Source organism: Ammospiza nelsoni, chromosome 11, assembly GCF_027579445.1.
Source record: "Ammospiza nelsoni isolate bAmmNel1 chromosome 11, bAmmNel1.pri, whole genome shotgun sequence".
NCBI lineage: Eukaryota > Metazoa > Chordata > Aves > Passeriformes > Passerellidae > Ammospiza > Ammospiza nelsoni.
Genome location: NC_080643.1, coordinates 7,896,883 through 7,915,863, shown reverse-complemented (window position 1 = coordinate 7,915,863; position 18,981 = coordinate 7,896,883). Strand labels below are relative to the sequence as shown.

At 36.3% G+C, this 18,981-nt stretch overlaps 1 protein-coding gene across 4 annotated transcripts in view; it reads right to left on the bottom strand.

Moving 5' to 3' along the window:
• The window catches only part of FHIT (fragile histidine triad diadenosine triphosphatase), a 517,032-nt gene that overhangs the window by 449,304 nt on the left and 48,747 nt on the right, over nt 1-18,981 (bottom strand). For 3 of the 4 annotated variants that reach the window (XM_059480066.1, XM_059480067.1, XM_059480069.1), the window contains one exon: nt 8,073-8,135. The exons of the other annotated variant lie outside the window; for it this stretch is intronic. Coding sequence is in view for 1 of the 3 variants with exons in the window: in XM_059480069.1 (XP_059336052.1) it covers nt 8,073-8,135 (63 nt within the window). In the remaining 2 variants the exon portion in view is untranslated. The remainder of the gene's footprint in view (nt 1-8,072; nt 8,136-18,981) is intronic. 4 annotated transcript variants of the gene reach the window in all.

Here is an 18,981-nt window from a genome sequence, read left to right as displayed (position 1 = left end):
AAAGAAATTTGTTGCACATATTAAGGACTGACTTTAGGTATTGCAAGTTCAAAAAGCTGGTATATTCCTGTAAGTCTATTTGCTAATGAAGCAGATATGGATATGCTTCCATTTGGTTTATTCATACATTATTTATTAACAGCTTCCAAACTCTTACAATAAAAGCCACAACCAATAATCTCAATGAAGCAGCTGTCATCAGCAGACAGCAGGAAGTCTGAGAAAACAGGCAGTAACATCAAGTCTTTTAAAACTCTTTTACCACCTTCCACAATTATCTCAAATAAAAATTATAGTGTCTCCAGTGACTGCTCTAGGGCAGGCTTTATTTTTTCCTTTTCGCCTTTTCTCTTCTAATTCCTTTATTTAATGCCAAAAAAATTCCAAAGATTCCAAAGGACTTGGGAAGCCTGTTTGAGCCAGTTCTCTCAGAGCATTCTGATGCCTATAACATTCTATCCTATACAACATCCCTAAATACACAAATGGCTAAGCCACTCCAAAGTGCAACATGCTCAAATCACTTTGAACAAGTACATGCCTGATAATTCTTTAAGGTTAACCCATTTGCCACGCACCCCTAAAACAAGCACACAACCTTCAAAAAAGGAAAGCCAACATTCAAAATTCAAGTTTCAAAGACCTCTCCAAATGAAGCAAATTAGACCTATGTTGAGTATTTATAATATTTATTAACCTTTATGGCCAAAGTCTTTTCTCTCAACTACCCCCTTTTATCTTAAGTGACACTTTCTAAGCATTACCAGGCTTCAAAGTCTAGCTTAAAAAAGAACACAGATAATTGATGTGTAAAGCTTGGTTTTGACCAGAATTCAAAATCATTTAATCTGAATATACATAAGATAAGTCTGCATTGGCCCTGCTATACCAGTCACAAGAAAAAAGGTTAAATCACTGATCAAACTTCTCAGCAGAGACAATTTTTATGGGGAAATTTGTCTTTTCTCTAACAACACACTCTACCTGGGATAGATAAACTGTAGCAGCAACATTACAGTCCTTGGTTGCAGTTGTTCTAAGGATGATACTCCAGCAAACTTTCTGTTATCCAGACCCATCAATGGAACAATTTAGAGTTTTCCAAGCTGTAATACCATAACCACTGCTGTAGTATTTACTTGATCCACCAATAAAAGCCATAGAACAGATATATTTTACTGATATAAATCAGTGTTACAGGATAGTAATTCCTAAGGAAGAATAATTACACCAATGTGAGAACTTTCAGTGATGCATCTGCATTCAGAAGAATCAAAGAAAGCTTTTTCTTAATATAAATATGCTGTCATAAGAAAAGCAGAAGTAGTAAAAATGTGCATTTCAATCCAGTGGAAGTAATGTCTCTATTTAACAAGATGCTTCTCAAGGGAGTTGTTTATTTGTAACACAAAGCACTGCACTTCATGTTTCTATTATGTCACGTGTCATTTGTCTTTCTCTAAGAAATCTGTGTTGTCAATATCTATTTCATTGTTCAGTAAATTTTCATTACACATGCCATGATGTCTACATTCTGTTATCTGCCTTTTATACATCAGTGCCCCACATCTCCTCTCTGGCTCAGGGAAATCTGGCTTTGAGAGGAGGAGCAGCAGTGGTCTGGATCCATTTCTCATACATGGGAATGACATCTGAACCATCTGAAACACCATAAATGGGAGTTTTGCAGAAACATTATCCTAAAAAGCATTCTCCATGTTTCTTTTGGGACAATAAAGAGAATCATCTAAAGAAAAAAAAAAGTTTCTAATACTGCTTATTCAACTTCTCTCTGTATGACAGAGCAATATGGGACATCTGACACTGCTCTATCTAAAACAAAACAACATAAAAATCATCTTTAGACTAACATATTTTCCAATACTATTCAGAAGGTTCCTGTCTCACAAAAGCTGAAGAGAAGCATGCTAAAATGGTTTGTTGGTATAAAATTCTAAGCTAATTACTACTATTTAGTGTCTTTTGAATCCCCCTCTTCACCATTTTTTTTCAAACTCCACCACTCCAAAGGATGAAATTCATCAAATCCTTATTGATAGTATCTTGAGTCTGGTTTTAAACAAATATATATGGTATGTGTATATAGATATATATACAACTTTAAAACATTCTAGGTCCATCAGTTTTGCCAGTGACATTCCAGATTTCCATGTTATTATTATGTCAAAGTGAAGAGAACTCTATTCTATTTTTCATCAGAGATATTCTGATGAAAAAATAGGCATTATAAAAGACAAGAATAAATAATTTCTACCATTCTGAAGAATGTTTCAGATCAGTACACATTTACAAGCAATCAAATTTCAGGATATCATTTATATTCATACAGATATAGCTTTTGTCTTGCTTGATAAATACTTACTGTCTATAAACCAGATGCCTGTAAGAGCTGTATTTACTTACACACTCACCCTGCCTGCAAGCCTGCTTCTATATTGTACTTAAAAAAACACATATTTTGTTCCTGTTGAAATAAGTAATAGCATTAACCTCCCCCATCTTTGTACTTTTATACAAAACAAGCATGCAAAGCCATAGAGAGGAAAGGAACTGTTCCTCCAGGAAGTGCTTTAATGAAGTAGAAAAAGGCATAAACATCTCTGTATGCCTTGTGTGGAACATGGAGAGTCACACAAGGAAAAAACACAAGGAATTTGTTATGTGTCCTGTCAGAAAATGGATGCTACATAAAAGCAAAACTTACTGCCCTAAGGGAATCCTGCATTTTCTTTGCTGTTTTTTGTTTTCCATCTTGCTTTCCTGCTAGAGTTACACTTCCCAGCAAGGCAGAGTGTCAAGAAGCTTCAATGCACAGAGGAAGATCATCTGACAACCAAAAACATATCCTGACTGTCAGATGGAGTGTGTACATTGGAGAGAATTAACTGGGAGAAAGCATCTGTACAGAGATTGTGAAATTCTACTTAGAGGCAAATAAATCCTTCTCTCCAATTTAAAACATTTATTCCATTCTAACTACTCCTTGGTCTTCAGGTGCCTGCTTCAGATGAAGAAAGACACTTAAGAATCACAGAAACACACTGCCACTCAAATAGAAGACAGATGTGTGTTTGTTTTAAGTGATTCACAAGCATTTGCTGTGAAAAACAGTACTGCCTCTCCTGCCAGTTATCACTGGAAATTTTTAGCAGATTTTTCAAGTTAGCCAATATAAGGAAAGTGATGTTAGTGATGGGATAACAAGAACCACGGGTGAGGCAGCTGCCCTGGCACCAGGGCAACATCAAAGGACATTAAAGCTTTATCACACAGTGCAAGATTAGGAAGGTCTAAAGTACTTTGGTGTGGTCACAAGAGATACACAGCAGAGTTACTATCAGTTCATCTTCTCCTGAATAGCACTGGTGCAACAGGACTAACTCTAGCTGAAAGAAAAAGAAGTCAATGCAAGGAATATGCTTGAAACTATTTGACTATAATGATCAAAGTAGGATAGAAACAAGAGAATGGCAGTTCTGTATAGGACAAAAAAAAAAAAAAACTATTTGCTATAGTTCAGGCTTCCTTTTTTGTCAGCACTTTAAACAACATAGCAAAGGTTGAGACAATTCTGTTAACATTACTGGGAAAGCTACTAAAATCGTATGAGGTTTTAAATATAGCTTATATTTAATAGCCTGAACTGCAAGTCTGCAACCAAGATACTCTGCACCACATCCCAATTTTTCATTGTATTTGGCCAAGCTAGAAATGAAACAAATGAATGGAAAAGTCATTCTTCATGTGGGAGAAGAAAAAACACTCCAGCAAATTCTCAATCTTGCCAAGTTTCTATCTCCAAATCCACAATATTCCTCATTACTCTCAATACAATTAAAGTGCAGCTATTAAGACCTCAGGAACTTTATTCTTTTCATAAATACTGAAGTTGTTTGATATGTTACCAAAATTGTTACAAAATCAGATAGCTGCTGAAAATACTCTTCAAGACAAAATTATTGTTCAAGTGTTCATAGAACAGTTATCAAAACAATCAGTTATTCTCATATTAATAGAGAGAAAATAGTTTTAGTAACTAGAGCACCCAGCAGACCAAAAGTACTGAATTGTGTTATCAGATATGTGTAATTATCTCTCACAGACCTCTGGACAGACCATTTTTTGTATTTAACTTTACTTGTACTCACTGCAGTGGAAATGATGGCTCCTACTCCTGCTGAGTTATGGAAGAGGTCCAGGTAGCCTGAGCACAGTTCCCTAAGGCTGGATGCCAGCTCAAAGCAAGAGAAACACCTGGCACAAGAAGTGAAACACACAGGGTGCTCAGCACAACATTTCTGTACAAGCACCAAGAGCAGAGCAGCTGTCCCTGGGTGCCAGCCCCAGCAATGCCAGCCTTTCCCTTGGGATCTGCCAGGACCTTCCCCACACTTGGCATTCATTGAACATTTTCTCCAACACAGTGAGCGGTGTAGGACCTCAATCCATTCATCCATTCTTCTTTCTTCTGAAATGGTATGCTTTCTATAATAGACAGCCTAAGTATAAGAAACACTTGTATTTCTACTCAGTATAATTAATCAAAATTTGGTGGGGGGGATATAAAAACCAAATTAAAAAGCAGAGTTAGAAAATACAGTAAAGCTACTGCACCTGAAAACCCTAACTAATAATTGGTAAAACTGACAACAATCAAATGGAGACACTTCCCACAAACCAAAAGACAAATATTTTAAATTTCAAAATGCTAAGATATCATTCAGGCAGCTAAAACATCATAAAATAAACCCTGTCTTTCAATACTAAAAAGGAAGTCAGAGTAACAGTCAAATCCCCATGACTGATGAACCTTTAATCAATAAATAAAGTTTAGTGGCTTTTCCTCTTTGAGGAAATTCCTAAGCAACACCTGCTCAAAGTAAAATCTAGAAGGAAAGAAAATCCCCCCTAGCAGCCACATGAATGGGATACTGCAGCCACCAAAACATTTTCTCTTAATCACAAACAGATTATAATTTACACTGCAAGAGATTAAAAACCATTTTATTACTTCTCACTGCCATTCTGCCCTTACAGTGCTGTAATTATGACTGGTCAAGTAGATCTTTAATTTGCACACCTCAAATGCTGATTATCTGTATTCTGCAGACATCTACAAATACATACATCAAAGCTGCTGGCTGCCACAGAATGTTAACCAGGGCTCATTGTTCTTACATTCTTTTTAGAGTTGAATCCCGGTGCATTAGGTCTATAAACAGGTCCACTTAGTCATTTTCTTACAAGCTATTCATGTAGAAACTATAATGTTCTGTTCTCCCCAGAAGCTTATAATACATCACATGGATAATTGCATTTGAAAAGATTAAGCATGAAACACGAGAAACACCGATAAAATTCAAAGTACACCTGAGTCATCACAGGAGAAATATCATTATTTCTTAAAGAGCAAGTAGCATGGGGGGGTTGGGGGAGCCAGAAGAAAACCCAAAACAATACAAAAAAAAACAAAATTCAAGTTTCAAAGTGCAGAATCCTGTGAGCACTGAGCAAGTATATTAGCCTTCAAATTATACACACTGACCTGAGACACAGAGCATGCCATGAAGTATTAAACACAGACTACAGTAGAATTATCCTCATATACACCCAACAGGGCATAAATCTTCACTGAAGTCTCCTAGAACACTCAAAACACTCACACAAATAATGTATTGAGAGAAGACATTCTCCAGCCTGGGTTCTCTGAAGCTAGAAAGTCTCTCCTAAAAATTCAAGTCCAAGTCTGTATCTCTAAATAGTGACACACACTAAATCTGTTCAATCAATGCAGTGTAACAGGAGACAATTTTCTAAAATTGTTAGTGAGTTTTGTGTATGCACAATTGTTTCATATGAGCCACTGTATTTTGAAGAAATTACCTCGCTTCCAATCATGTTAACCATTATCTGTTTTGACACCCATTTAACTGGCAAGGATTCAACCACTTTATAATTCCATTTTCTATAGATTAATAGTTTAAACAGTTTTTGCTGTCTCCTATCTGAGCACCCTCAGGATAACTTCCAGTGTTTTTCCCATTTACATGTGATTTAGAAAAAGTCATGACAAAACTAATAACAAAGTGTCATTTGAAATGCTTCATTAAACTTGCAAAACATGCATTGCATCCTCTCTATTGAGCAAGTATCTATATTAAAAGCAGCAAATCCAATTTAAAACAACTTTTAATCAAACTCAAGTGCTGAAGTTCTTAATAAGGCAACTGACAGTGTACAGAGGGCAAGGTGTGCACTTCATTGTCAGACTAGTTCAAATAATTAATGAGATGTAAAATTAATTTTGGTACAGCAACATGCAATTTTTCCAACTACTACACTGATTCATTTAGTGGAAAATATTGCAGGCAAACATTTCCCAAGTCCATTTCAGTAGTCATTGTTATCAGCAAAGACACTCAGACTCAATCTTGGCTTCTTTGGAAGTATCCAGAAATCCAAATTGTCTGTGTTATTAACAACCAGTAGGTGCCAGCCCCTACAGAAGGCAGAAACAACCTGATTGATATATGAGAGACCAGGGTTCCACCTGTCCAAGAAGTCATTGGTTTCAAGTATATTCAACTTCCCCAAGCCAGAGATGTTTGCATCCTGTCTGACCTATGCTTGGTGATTGCCCCAGGCCCCTGGGCAGACACAGCTCTGTCTTAACCCCCTGTGTTCTACCAGTACTGAATTACAAATACCTTTTTTCAGAACACAGATACTGCTAAATGGAACTGTGGTGACTGGCACTGCCTCCTGTCTTTTTCAGTGTCACACACTGCAATGAGCTCCAGCTTCTCACTTTTGGCAAAGCTGAGGGCCAGGACTTGAGGATGAGGAGAAGGCATTGCCATCTCAGGTCATGGGTCTCTTCAAGGGTCACTGCTCTGCTGCCTATTTAAGCCTTTCTTGTAAGGCTTATCTCCCAGGAAACCCAAATGCATGAGCATTCTACATTGAAACAGTAAAAGTGAAACAGTCCTCTGTTCACTGCGTTTGTTTTCCTGTTATTCACCACATAAAGATATTTTCAGTAAGAATGCACAGACTAATCTAAGCAATTAATTAATAGAGAATGTTAAGGACTCAAGATTCTTTAAAAAATTTTAAAAAAATTATTTTTGAGATACCTTAATGAATGTTCAAAAAGAAAAAAAGCCTATTCCTCAGCAAACAGCACAGTTCAATTCTTTTCAGCTCGATCAGAGTTATTCCTGCTTGGTTTTGTTATTCTCCAAATTATCACAAAAACATCACTTCAGGATCTAGCTATTGGCACTACAATATTTCAGCTTCCACTCTTGTTTTGTAGCTGAGCATGTTCCACAGTTAATTCCACAGTAGCAGTCAAGCGATTAATGCAAAAATGCAACTTCTGTATTCCCTGTTAAAGACATGAACCGCTTCTTCTGCAACATTTACAGAATCTGCACCAGTCATTCTTATCCCTTTCATGGAGCTTTTAAACATTGACTGCATTAACTAATTAATTTGCCATTACCTAATTTATCTACTGACCAAAGAGAAAGAAACTGACACTGGGAAATGATTAGTTTGGAGGTTAAATTAATTAAAAACAGTAAAGTAGTGACAGAATTTAATCTCATGCTTCTCATGAGAGCATGGAATCACTCACAACTGCAGCAATTTGTGATAAATCCATGGAGAGATTTTGTGATGGGAGTGGAATTAATTTGTGTCACCCCTAAGAGTATATGTGCTCACTCAACAGTACCTGTACTAAACAATATTGAAAACACACAAATTGAGCAAACCAAATGAATCTGTTGTTTGAGCTAGCACATGATACAGGCCCCTGGTTATCAAGATACAATAATTTGCATCAATAAAATTCAGGGGATCACAGGAATGGTCAGAACAACCAGAACATTCCTTGCAGTCTGTCCTCATCTGTGTGAATGCACGTGAGTAAAGAACCCAGCAATGCACAAGGGTAGTGAAGAGCCACTGAAAATACACCACCAAGCACAACCCCCCACCCAAACCCAATCACTGCATCACTCTGGAGACTACCACCAACTCACAAGTACAGCAGAAGAGGGACCTCTGGGCCTCAATGAAGGGAGCAGTGATGAGATTCCCAAATCCTGGGGCAGAGAAAAAACAGAGAGAAGCATGAGAAGATGGGAGGATGAGCTGCAGGGACTCAGGCTTCTGCAGCAACGTGATTCCTGCACTCAACTCTTTTCTGGACCTTAACACAAAACATGAGCCTGAATACATGAGCCCCCACCAAAGCAAGGCTCCAACTATCCAAGAAACTGGGCTGTTTTGAATGGAAGATTAAACAAACAAAGCTTGGAAGACTCTTTACTTATTAGCTCTTAATAGCAGAGTACTGGTGACAGAACTTGTCACCCCATTGAGGTGCAGGTACACAACTCTACAGCTCAAATCAAGAGGTGTTTTTGCAGTTTATACACAGAGAATCCAAATGACTTCAATTTAAATCCCAAAAGAACCAGTGACAATGTGGTTGTGGCAGCAAAGTTTCCAGCATGCATTGTACAACTCTGCCCAGAAGCCAAGGTAAGTACTCACATTAAGCAGAACATCTGTAAAAGGGAGATAATATTTTGTCCTGCTTTTGGTATTATTGGCAAGGTATCTTCTGTGTGTGAGCAGGAAGTTGCACTGCAGCTTATGACAAGAAACACATTCACTAGGTGGTAGTGTCAAACAAATAATAGTCATGCTAATAACTAAAGGAACTATCAAGACAAATCAATATAAAAAGAAATTACAATGCTTATGTAAAACATTATTGTCTATTCATTGAAAAATTACAAACCTCAAAATACAACTGATCTAGCAATACGGCCAAATTGTTATTGATTTGCATTAAGAATTTTTCCCTACTTGACATTTCTAGAATTTTTATATAATTGTATATTAAGGCTCATAGTGAGGATAAGATCTATTATAAATTCCACACATCTGCTGAGAAACACCATTCTGAAATTAACTGTCTTGAAACTTATATTTAGAGCACATGAAAGTAATTCAATTTCCCAATATTAACTCTTCTTACATCAATACCAGAATTTAAGACAGGTTGCATTTTTGTTCACGTTGTAGAACAAAAACAAGAGTCTCTTTTCTGTGTGGCCACAAGAAACAAGTACTTTTTGTAAATCTTTTTAGAGCAACAGATTCAGCTGAGAAGGCCAACATTTGATAATGACTGAATAACTGTGACTTACATTCTAAATAAATGTAGGATGTCATCAAAACTTTTGAAGTTCAAGTCATGAAAATGTGATGATTAAATCCAAGTGTTCATTGTCATTAATGTCTTTTTTTTTATATAAGCTACTTAAGGCTGCTTTATTAAGTAATTCAGAATACAATACAGACTTGCAACATTCAAAATAGACTACTGACATTAGGGATAGCTACTCAGCCCCACAGGTACAGCAATGATCAATTCAGGATGCAGGCCAGCATCTCTGAAAATGATCTCTATTTCTCAGAGTACAGACTCTGAGCATGCAAACATGTAAATTAGTCTGGAGAGAAAGTTACAGTAATGGGGGAATTCTGGAGAGAGTGTTACACACCATTATGATGGAGGTATCAAACACTAAGAGGCTTGTATCACACAAAATTGATTACCATTTAAAAAATTACAGTTATTTTCTCCTATGCTGCTATAATTTCCTTTGGAAATTGAAATTGCTGTGTGATACCAAATGCCATCTATTTGACAGAATTTGAGACATCACACATTTTCCTCATTGAGCTTCACATGAGCCATTCTCAAAACTCAACAGTGATCTGGTGATACTGAAAAGAACACCACAACTGTTGGGGGTTTTTTGTGAGGGAACTTAACATTTAAGCTTTACAAACCAGCAACCTACTTCCTGATTACTCTAAGTCCTTATCACTAAATGAATTTATCATGTCTTTCGTCCTCCATGGTTAATCTCATAGTTCCACACAAGGAACTAATCAGAGAGCAACAAGCCAGTACCTCTGATATCTGATATCATTAATGACATTTCTTTATTAACAAGAAAAGAGACTATTTATCAAAGCTCCAGCTTCAGGTTTTACAAGCAGCTGACAGAACAACTGTGGGTCCAACTTCAGAAACAGAACCACATTGAAAAGGCTCAGAAAAACATTTCTTTTGATCATTACCTGATAATCTTCGTGCTCATCTGGACAATTCTAGACTCACACTACCATCTAGCTTGGCCATCTATTTGCCCCATAATATTTCACCTGCAGCTTCAACAACCTGAACATTCACTACTGTGAGAAGAGAACCCAACACAACGCAGCCAGCAGAGAGGACAAGGCCTGGGCAGACAGGCCACAGCTTGGCAAGGGAGAAAAATTAAATTATCATCACAGAACAGACAACAAACTAGGTCAAAGCAAACAATGAGGCAGTGTGGGAATGGCAAAGCATAGAATTTTCTAAAGGAAAAAATTGCAGTGGGCTTTGCTAAGAATGCTTGAGTTTGTTTTATTAAAATAATCAGTATCTTTGGTTAGACAGGCTTTTTCTCCAAACTGCTTTTAACATAGAAAGTAAATCATAAAAGAGCACAGAATGATTATTTCTTATAGCCCCCTCTGCAAACTACCTGAAGTTAAAACACAGAAAAAATTAAATATCATATGCTGTAAAATTATTTTTATTTTTATCTGATAACTTCACTTGATACTCAAGGAGGAAATTGTGTCCTACTTTGAAGATGCTCCTAAACTAAATTTCCTTGTTCAAATTAGAAACTTTGACATTTAAAATGAATTTTAATAGGGTAATAAACTCAGGATATTTCATAACTCCATCCAAGATATGAGGCATCTCTGACCTACTAACAGCTCAGACTGAATGAAAGTCATCATTAAACACTCATGAGGCAGCACACCAACAGACACTTTGGAGTGAGTTATTTGAGGGGTAGTGACAAATATGAGGAAAAAAAAAAAGGCAGTTCAGCCTCTATTAGTACTATATTGTGGTATTGTAATTCCTAAACTCAGTACAGGCCTAAGAGATGTGTTATAAATTGGCCCAAAGCAATAAGTAATTCGGATTTCTGGGTGCAAACTGGCAATTAGGAACATTTACAAAATCTTCCTAGAAATCAGGGCAATGTATAAAAGAGAAATAGACTTCTTATAAATCACACAGAAGAAGAGAAAATATGAAAAGTTCTTATTACAAGAAATTCAAAAGTTCTTTTTCTAAAAACTATAGAACTGCTATAAATCAAGTACAAGGGAGGTGTCCATGCATACTATACACCAGTACAGCCTGGGTTTATCAGTAATGCAATAAAAAAAATCCTTATAATCAATTTTTCTATAGGCTACAGCCAGCCCTGTTGCTAGCATAGCAAAGTCTATCCCTTCATCCCCATTCCAACAAAAATATTAAGTTGCTACAGTTCCACTGATCTGTACCAGTAACAGAGAAAGATTCCTGAAACTACAAAATCTCACAAGTTCTCACTGATAAAATGAGACTGGTTGGTAGAGATTTACTTGGTTTAGAAACTGAATTAATTTTCTGCTTTATCAAAACTGGATTTAAGCAAGCAGTTACAATAGTTTTAATGGAACAGTACAGCTTTATAACAAATTCAGAGTTTATTGTGCAATAAGATGGTGCAACACTACCATTAAAAAAAAAAAAAAAGAACCAAACAGAAAAAATGAGGATCAAGGGAGTAATAATATTCCAAGAGAAAAGACCTTCATTAGTACCACAAGTCTCCATTGCAAACAGGTTCAAAGCAACTGTACACCAAGTAAATCAATCTGATCTGTACCTTGCCCAGAATTTCGATCAGTTTGCCATTCCTATTGCCACTCTTGGAAGGGAGACACGCACTCAGTGCACAACACACATCACATTTGATGAGACTTTTTAAAGGTCAGGTTTTTATTTAAGAAAGTGATTCAGTGCTGGTTACTGAGTTACTGGTCAAATGTAGAACTGATTCACTCCTGTATGCCATAATCCCCATGATGAAAGCAAATATGGGATTCACTTGCACTTGACTTTCTATGGAAGGGATATAACACATAGTGAATTAACTACAGTCAGAAAAAGCCTGGGATAACACAAGAAATAGAATACTTATTTCTGCAGGTATCAATAATACAGTTATCACAAAAAAATTTGTTACAAAATCGGCTCTTAAAAACTGAGATCCAAAACATAACTTGATAAAGGATTAAGCAAATCAATTGTCTGCAAAGCATTTCTAAATGTTTGCTCTGTGGGTGACCATGAAAGGGAATGTGTTCCCTAAATGCAGGCTTTTGACTGAAGTTCAAGCTGTGCATGTTTTCCAACAAATCTCATTTCATAGAGATTTAAGATAAAAGTCAGACTCTTAAATAACTAAATTCCAGCCTAAGTATCAAGAGAGGAACTTAAAGCCCTTTCTGAGGCTTGAGAACCAGGTAACCCCAGTGGGCCATGACATGACTTGTGCTTTGACTGCCTGTTAGCAGGAACTCTCCTCACGTCCACCTCAAACAGAGGATGGAAACAAGATTGGAACAGTAAAATTTACAAGCAAGCAGATAATAAAACCACCTTTAGGAAATGAACGACTGCAATCCCCTGGCCAGCTGCAGATAAACAGTGGCCCTACCGTTCCCCCCCTCAACACACAAACAGTGCAGGTGTCAAGGCAAGAATCATTTGGTCACAATTTGTACCTAAAATATCTGAATTAGCACCAATTATGCACCAGAATGCTTCTTTCTCTCAAGTAATACTCCTTCTAACTCCCCTAATTAAATCTGCTTATTCATTTTACAACAGAACAACAGATTCTGGCAAAGTAGCAGCAGTCAGAATTGTTGAATTATTAAATTTTTTTTGTACATACTGATAACTGCATGTTCCCAAACTATTTTTCAAGATAGAAGACAGAGTCAGGCACATAGGGAAATACTCACAAGTATAAAAATCCTAATATGTGCACACAACCTGTGTGTAAGCAAGGGAGAAACCACACCAGTAACAGTGAGGAATTCAGACTGCATCACATGAAAAATTTAATAGACAACCCTGAAAGTAAATGCAAAGTACCTAAAGGTTTTTAAATTACTAAAATAGACATAGTACAATCTAAATAAATAAAAACATCACAAAGGATTAGATCCAAAAATCAGAATAACATTTTTCAGTTTGAATCAAATACTTGCATAAGCTTAGTTTGTAATTAAACACCTTCTGGCAAACCAGAAAATATCCAACAGAGAGCTATAAGGAGACATGATACTCATTTTGAAGGCAATATCAGAAAGAAATCCGGAACACAGCACAGATGCTGGTGCAATAACATGAATGCTAGTTCAGAGATTCAAAACCTTTATCAAACTTCACATCAGATAAGTAAAATTAGTTTTTAATCAAAACTTATTTCTCAATTTTGCATATTTTAATTGAGTATAAACACTCCACAGGTATCAATAGTGATAACACTACAGTGTAGCTGTTTCCTCATCATTTGACCAAGAAGTAGAATATTAAAAGCAACACATATTGAAATGAATAATATCTAAAAATAACATCAAGAAGTTTTTCAACAGATGCCCTCACTGCTTGTGCACCATGAAAGTTAATTTTTAAGCAAATGACATGAATTTTAACAGCCAAGGAGCAGTAGAAATGCTGCCCCATTCCCATTGCCCTGAACATCAATAATGACACAAGGGCCAGAACATCGGAACTACACTTGGGGAAAGTGTTTCAAAATAAACAGAATTATTTGATTTACAAATTAGGACTAGAATGTGCTTAGAAAACCAAAACAAATGGGGATGCATTCCTGAAATAAAGAAAGAGGGAAAACTTTAAAGTAAGAAAATATGTATATTTCATTAACAAAACAAAATTTGTATTTATAGATGTTAAAGTGGAAAAACAACCATTAAAGACACGACCCCCGATAATTGTTCATGCCCTGTCTAACTACCTTTTATAGTGGGTATTTAGCTGAAAACTGAACCGTGAACAAGACAAAAAAGTAGCATTACATACACACCCAGCATAATTGTACAATATCTGTCTCTTGTTTTGACTTAGTAACCAGATCAGTGATTTCAAGCTAAGCATTCCAATTTTTTACTGTCAAAAAATATCTGAATTTGAAGAACTGAGAAATAAGCTAACTTAAATGCTATTTTACAAACTATGCCTATGGATAACATAGAATTTCCAGATTTTCATAATTCACAACTTTTTTTCTAGCACTGCCTTTTCTGTTTCTTGAAAAAACTCTATTTAAAGTTCTGTCAATTTCGGAAATTCTCATTTTGGCTAAAACATGCCTTTGTGGTGCTGCTTTATTATTATTAATTAGCAGGAGCAACCTAAACAGTTTGGGAATTCTAAAGCTTTTAGAAATGCTTCAATTACTTGAATTTTTTTTAGTAAGCACTAAATATCACAAATTGCACCTTTGCTCAGCTAAGCTGAATTACCTCTTCACCCCTCATGAGGGCAAAATAATTTCATCCAGTATTAGGCAAACTTCACTGAAAATGCCAACAAAAAATAAATATATAGAGACCTTCTACAGTCTCAAATAATTCATTTGACACACACAAGGTTGAAAATATTGGTTAGAAAAAGACCCAGATAGTTTTATAAATTAGGAAAGGAAGCTTGTGTTAAATTGTTATTAAAGGAATTAGACTTTAATGGCCAACCTATGCGATACTTTGTAAATCAGCAGCAGATCCTGGCAACAAGAACATAATGGCAGGGGAATTCACTGCCTCATCCTGCTAATTGAAAGGACCCCACCTTGCCAGGGTCACTCACTGCAAGGTGGAACAGCCACACTGCAAATTATCACTGCTCTGCAGCTGCCCCTGTCTGCTACCTGTACAGGCAATGTAACTCAGCATGCTACGCTCTGGTGGTTAAAAATTAACTTTCCCCCAGTCTACATGGATTTTGGAAGCTTTAGAAACAGAAAAACTTAAGGTAAGAGGGTTTCTGCCTACATTTCAAAGTTATTTGGAAAATTAATACACTGTTCCATGTATTGTGGCTATTGTTATTCAGGTTAGACCTGGAGCTTTCTGGGAGGTGACAAATGAGAAGATTGCAAGCAGGGGTGTATTCACACAGCATCTACCCAATGTTCGAAACTTCCTTGTGCAATTTGCCTTTACTTATAGAAAGAGTAACAGTGCAGTCAATAAAACAACATCAGCTAAAAACCTGACCCATACAACAAGGGGTAAGAAAAGAATCCTATTGCATATGTACTTCAGTGTGTAATTTTAGGACACTCAACCCCCAAGACTTCCTCCCCGTCCTTGAAAAAACCAGCATTCTAAATGTTTATAAGCAATATATGTGACTGCTGGGAGTAAACTTTCAGTTCCCTGTAGGTACTTTTCCACTGATAAAGATACATTCAGCATATGTATATACTGAAAATTCTACATTGCTGTTCTTGGCATGTAATTAGGGGCAAAGGAAAATGTGCAGGACTAGAATCTTAAGTGTTGGTTTAATAACCTTTATACAGCTCATTTCTGAATGATTTTCTTCCTCTCTGGAGAGGCTTCTAATGTCAAACCCTGGTATTAAGGTGAGCCATGGTTACAGAAGAGGCACAGAGAGGGCACATGACAAAATTATTAATTATGGGGAGGGAAGGAGGCAGAGAATTCTTTTTACTCCATAAATGTCCTTGTAAAACAGAATATTTAATACTGAAGTCAAATACAGTTTCAGTAGTCAATAGCCACTAAAGTCTTACTGCTGCTGATAACAGTTGGGAATTTAAGAATGCCATTTAAAAACTGTTGCAAATGGGATTTTTAGAAGGCAGTGGAGATTTTTGAGAAAGCAAACAGATTTACAATTTTTCAACTACGGTAACAGAAATTGGGCAATTATTCAATATCTAAGATATCTAAGCTATCTATCACTATCTGAGCTAGTGAGCTAAACAGCTTTAATAGAGTAATTTAAAATATACTTTTTCATACTGCTGGAAGTTATTGTTCATTTTTCAGATTCCTTCCTTTCACATCAAATGGTAAGAATTGTACCAAGGCCAACAGGAGAGGGGGTCAGCACTATTTTCTGCTAAACTGAAATCTAACAATTCTTATTCTACCACCAAAAGTTTTATCTATAGATAATACCTTTAAGCAATAGGACAAGTTTGGGGTTGGTTGTTTGGGTTTGGGGTTTTTTTTAAGGGGAAGGGAAAAAGAAAAAGAATTGTGGTTCTACTCTAATTCATTTTATCTTTAGTAGATTACCAGAGTTATGGAAACAATTTTTCCAACAATTTTCCAACAATTCCAACATAATTTTCCAGCAATTATGTGAGCAGCCTTCATTAGGAATTGTATCTTTGAACTAACATTCTAATCATAGTTTAAGCAGGAATGTAGGAAAAAGCACAAAATTTTAGATCAAATATAATTTAAGCTTTTGAAGTAAAATATTTTCAGTAAAACCTTAAAACAATCTGATGATTTTTTTTTCTAGGAAACACTTTTTCTGCATTATAGAAACTCTATAGTATCCTGCATTCAACTGCTTAAAGTTTTTTTCCTGATACAATCGTACTTCTTACAAACATCAGAATAGTTCACTCCGCCAAGGAATTGCATTTATGAAAAATGCATGTTGTGAATGCCAAAGGCCATGTTTTTAGAATGAAAAAAATAAAAAATCCAATACATCCTTTAAAAGATGACAAATAGTCTTTATGAAAGCCATTCCTGCTCTTTCCATTATGGAAAAGGAAATCACAGTGGGAATACTAAGCTCAGCATATATTTGGCAGCTCACTGACCAGACAGGCTATTAACTATATAAAGGGCTATTTCTGAACATTTCTTTTCCTTAAATAAAGTTTTGATTTTTCAATGATTGAAATGCAGTGATGAATGTAAGTGCAAGCTGCTTATTAGAAATAGTAACTCATCATCCCTGCACTCCATATTTTACCATATCTCCTATATCAAATGTATTTCTTCTGTAGATTCCAATACATCCTTCAGTCTAAAACTTCCTTCACATTCCTCATCATCTCTTGTTTCCAGGTATCCCTCTTTGATTTTCTACAGCTTCCCATGACCTGGCTATCTACTCTTCCACCATGTCTATGTTTAAAAACCTTTTCTTCGATCCTGAAGTCTCAGCAAGTCTCCTTCACTGCCTTTTTAGAGGCAAAATCTGTCAATTCAATAAGCCAGCTCTTCTTGTATCTCCCTGAAGAAGTAGTCAAGCTCCTCCCTTGTGTGACAGCAATCACCTCTGACCTTACCACCAGGAGACAGTTTCTTGTGGTTTGTTGGGGCTTCTTTCAACAAATATATACCAAATATATCATTTGAGAGAGAGAAGAGCTTTTGTTTTTCAACAGTGGAGCAAAAAAAGGGCTTGGTATTTATGATGATCCCTCTGCTACAGCTGAATAGCCAGCAGCACTCAGATGGATTGGGCCTGAGGTGTTTCATTAATTAAGCATATTAGAGGAATATGTCCTATCAATAAATGAAACTTGAAAATGAAATAAAGTACCTCAAATTTAATATTCTGATAGTATTTCCCAATACTGAGTCATGTTTGATACCACTGGAAAAGGTTCATTGAACTGGAGATATGAACAGAAATTCCAAGTGACAGAACAAAGTATTGTGTGTGGTCACTTATAAAAGTTTAACATCTAAAAAAAAGTCAGCCCAGTTTGTCCAAGAGCACACAACACGACCAATGTAAAAACTCAATGAATTTTTAGGATTTTGTTGTTACTTAGCTTTCCGTGATTTGGTTTGGAAGGAGTGGAGAATATGGGGAGTTTTTCTGTATTTCACTGGATGAAATTTCATATACAAATTCTTTTTCTTGCACTGTCTCTTCCTGTTTTCTGCACTTGTATTCAAGCAGCCAAGGGACACAATGAGCACTTTCACTGAAAACAGAACTGGAAAAATACTACATTCTTTATATTCTTTTCAGCCATCTATCTCTCCACAGAAGTAACAGAGCAAAAGCTTAAATGGACTCTACTCCGATAAATACTGTTACAACAAAACAATCTACAGGTACATTATTTTAACCTCTTAAGAGAAAATAAAATTCAATTCTTTCAAAGTTCATTTTTGTTTCCCTCCCATGATACCATAAACCAACACCGAATTAAGGTTTTAAAATAAAAAAGAAAAATAGTGTCAAAGTTATATCCTAAAGCATTTTTGTTGATTATGTAAATAATTTATTTTCTATAGTAGAACAGACAAATTAACAATGTGATATTTTCATTTGCTTTAAAGACAACCTAACTCATTCAGAAAGGACATAAGGTGTGTGGAGCTAAGGCGGAAAGACTTGGGATTTGTGAAGATTTTACAAACAGCTAGTGAACACATTATTATAAGCATTGTAAATTCAGGGCAGATTTTTTCTGCTCAGAGCAATCATTTGAACCTGGAGTTCTACTTTCTGGTTTTGAGTGAGAATGCCCCTGACTCCTCAAGGAGACACCGACAGCAATAACAGGACACACACCTCTTGTCAAGGCAGCAGATAATGGGGGACTAAGAGTTACCCCAGAATAGCCAAACTCCTGAGCTCATTCAGAGGATGTGGCCTTATCTCCAAATGCCCAATGCAGCAGAGAGCTCTGCACAGCCCTGCTGCATTCCAGGCTTCAGGAGAGCAGGGATTAGGCAGAGCACACACACAGCCCCCCTCAAGGCTTCCTTCTGTTTTAAGGACCTAAAGCAGTGCAGCTCTACTGCCTGCACCCTGCTAACCTCTAATTGAGATTTCCTAGCAGAGGTATAATTTAGATGAATGAGATCAAAGATTCGCAATTTATTTCCAGTGTAAAGGGAACTCAAAGGGTTTTGCTAACTCACGTACATAGTGACCCATTGTTTTAAGAGGATAAAAACTTTTCCTTTCTA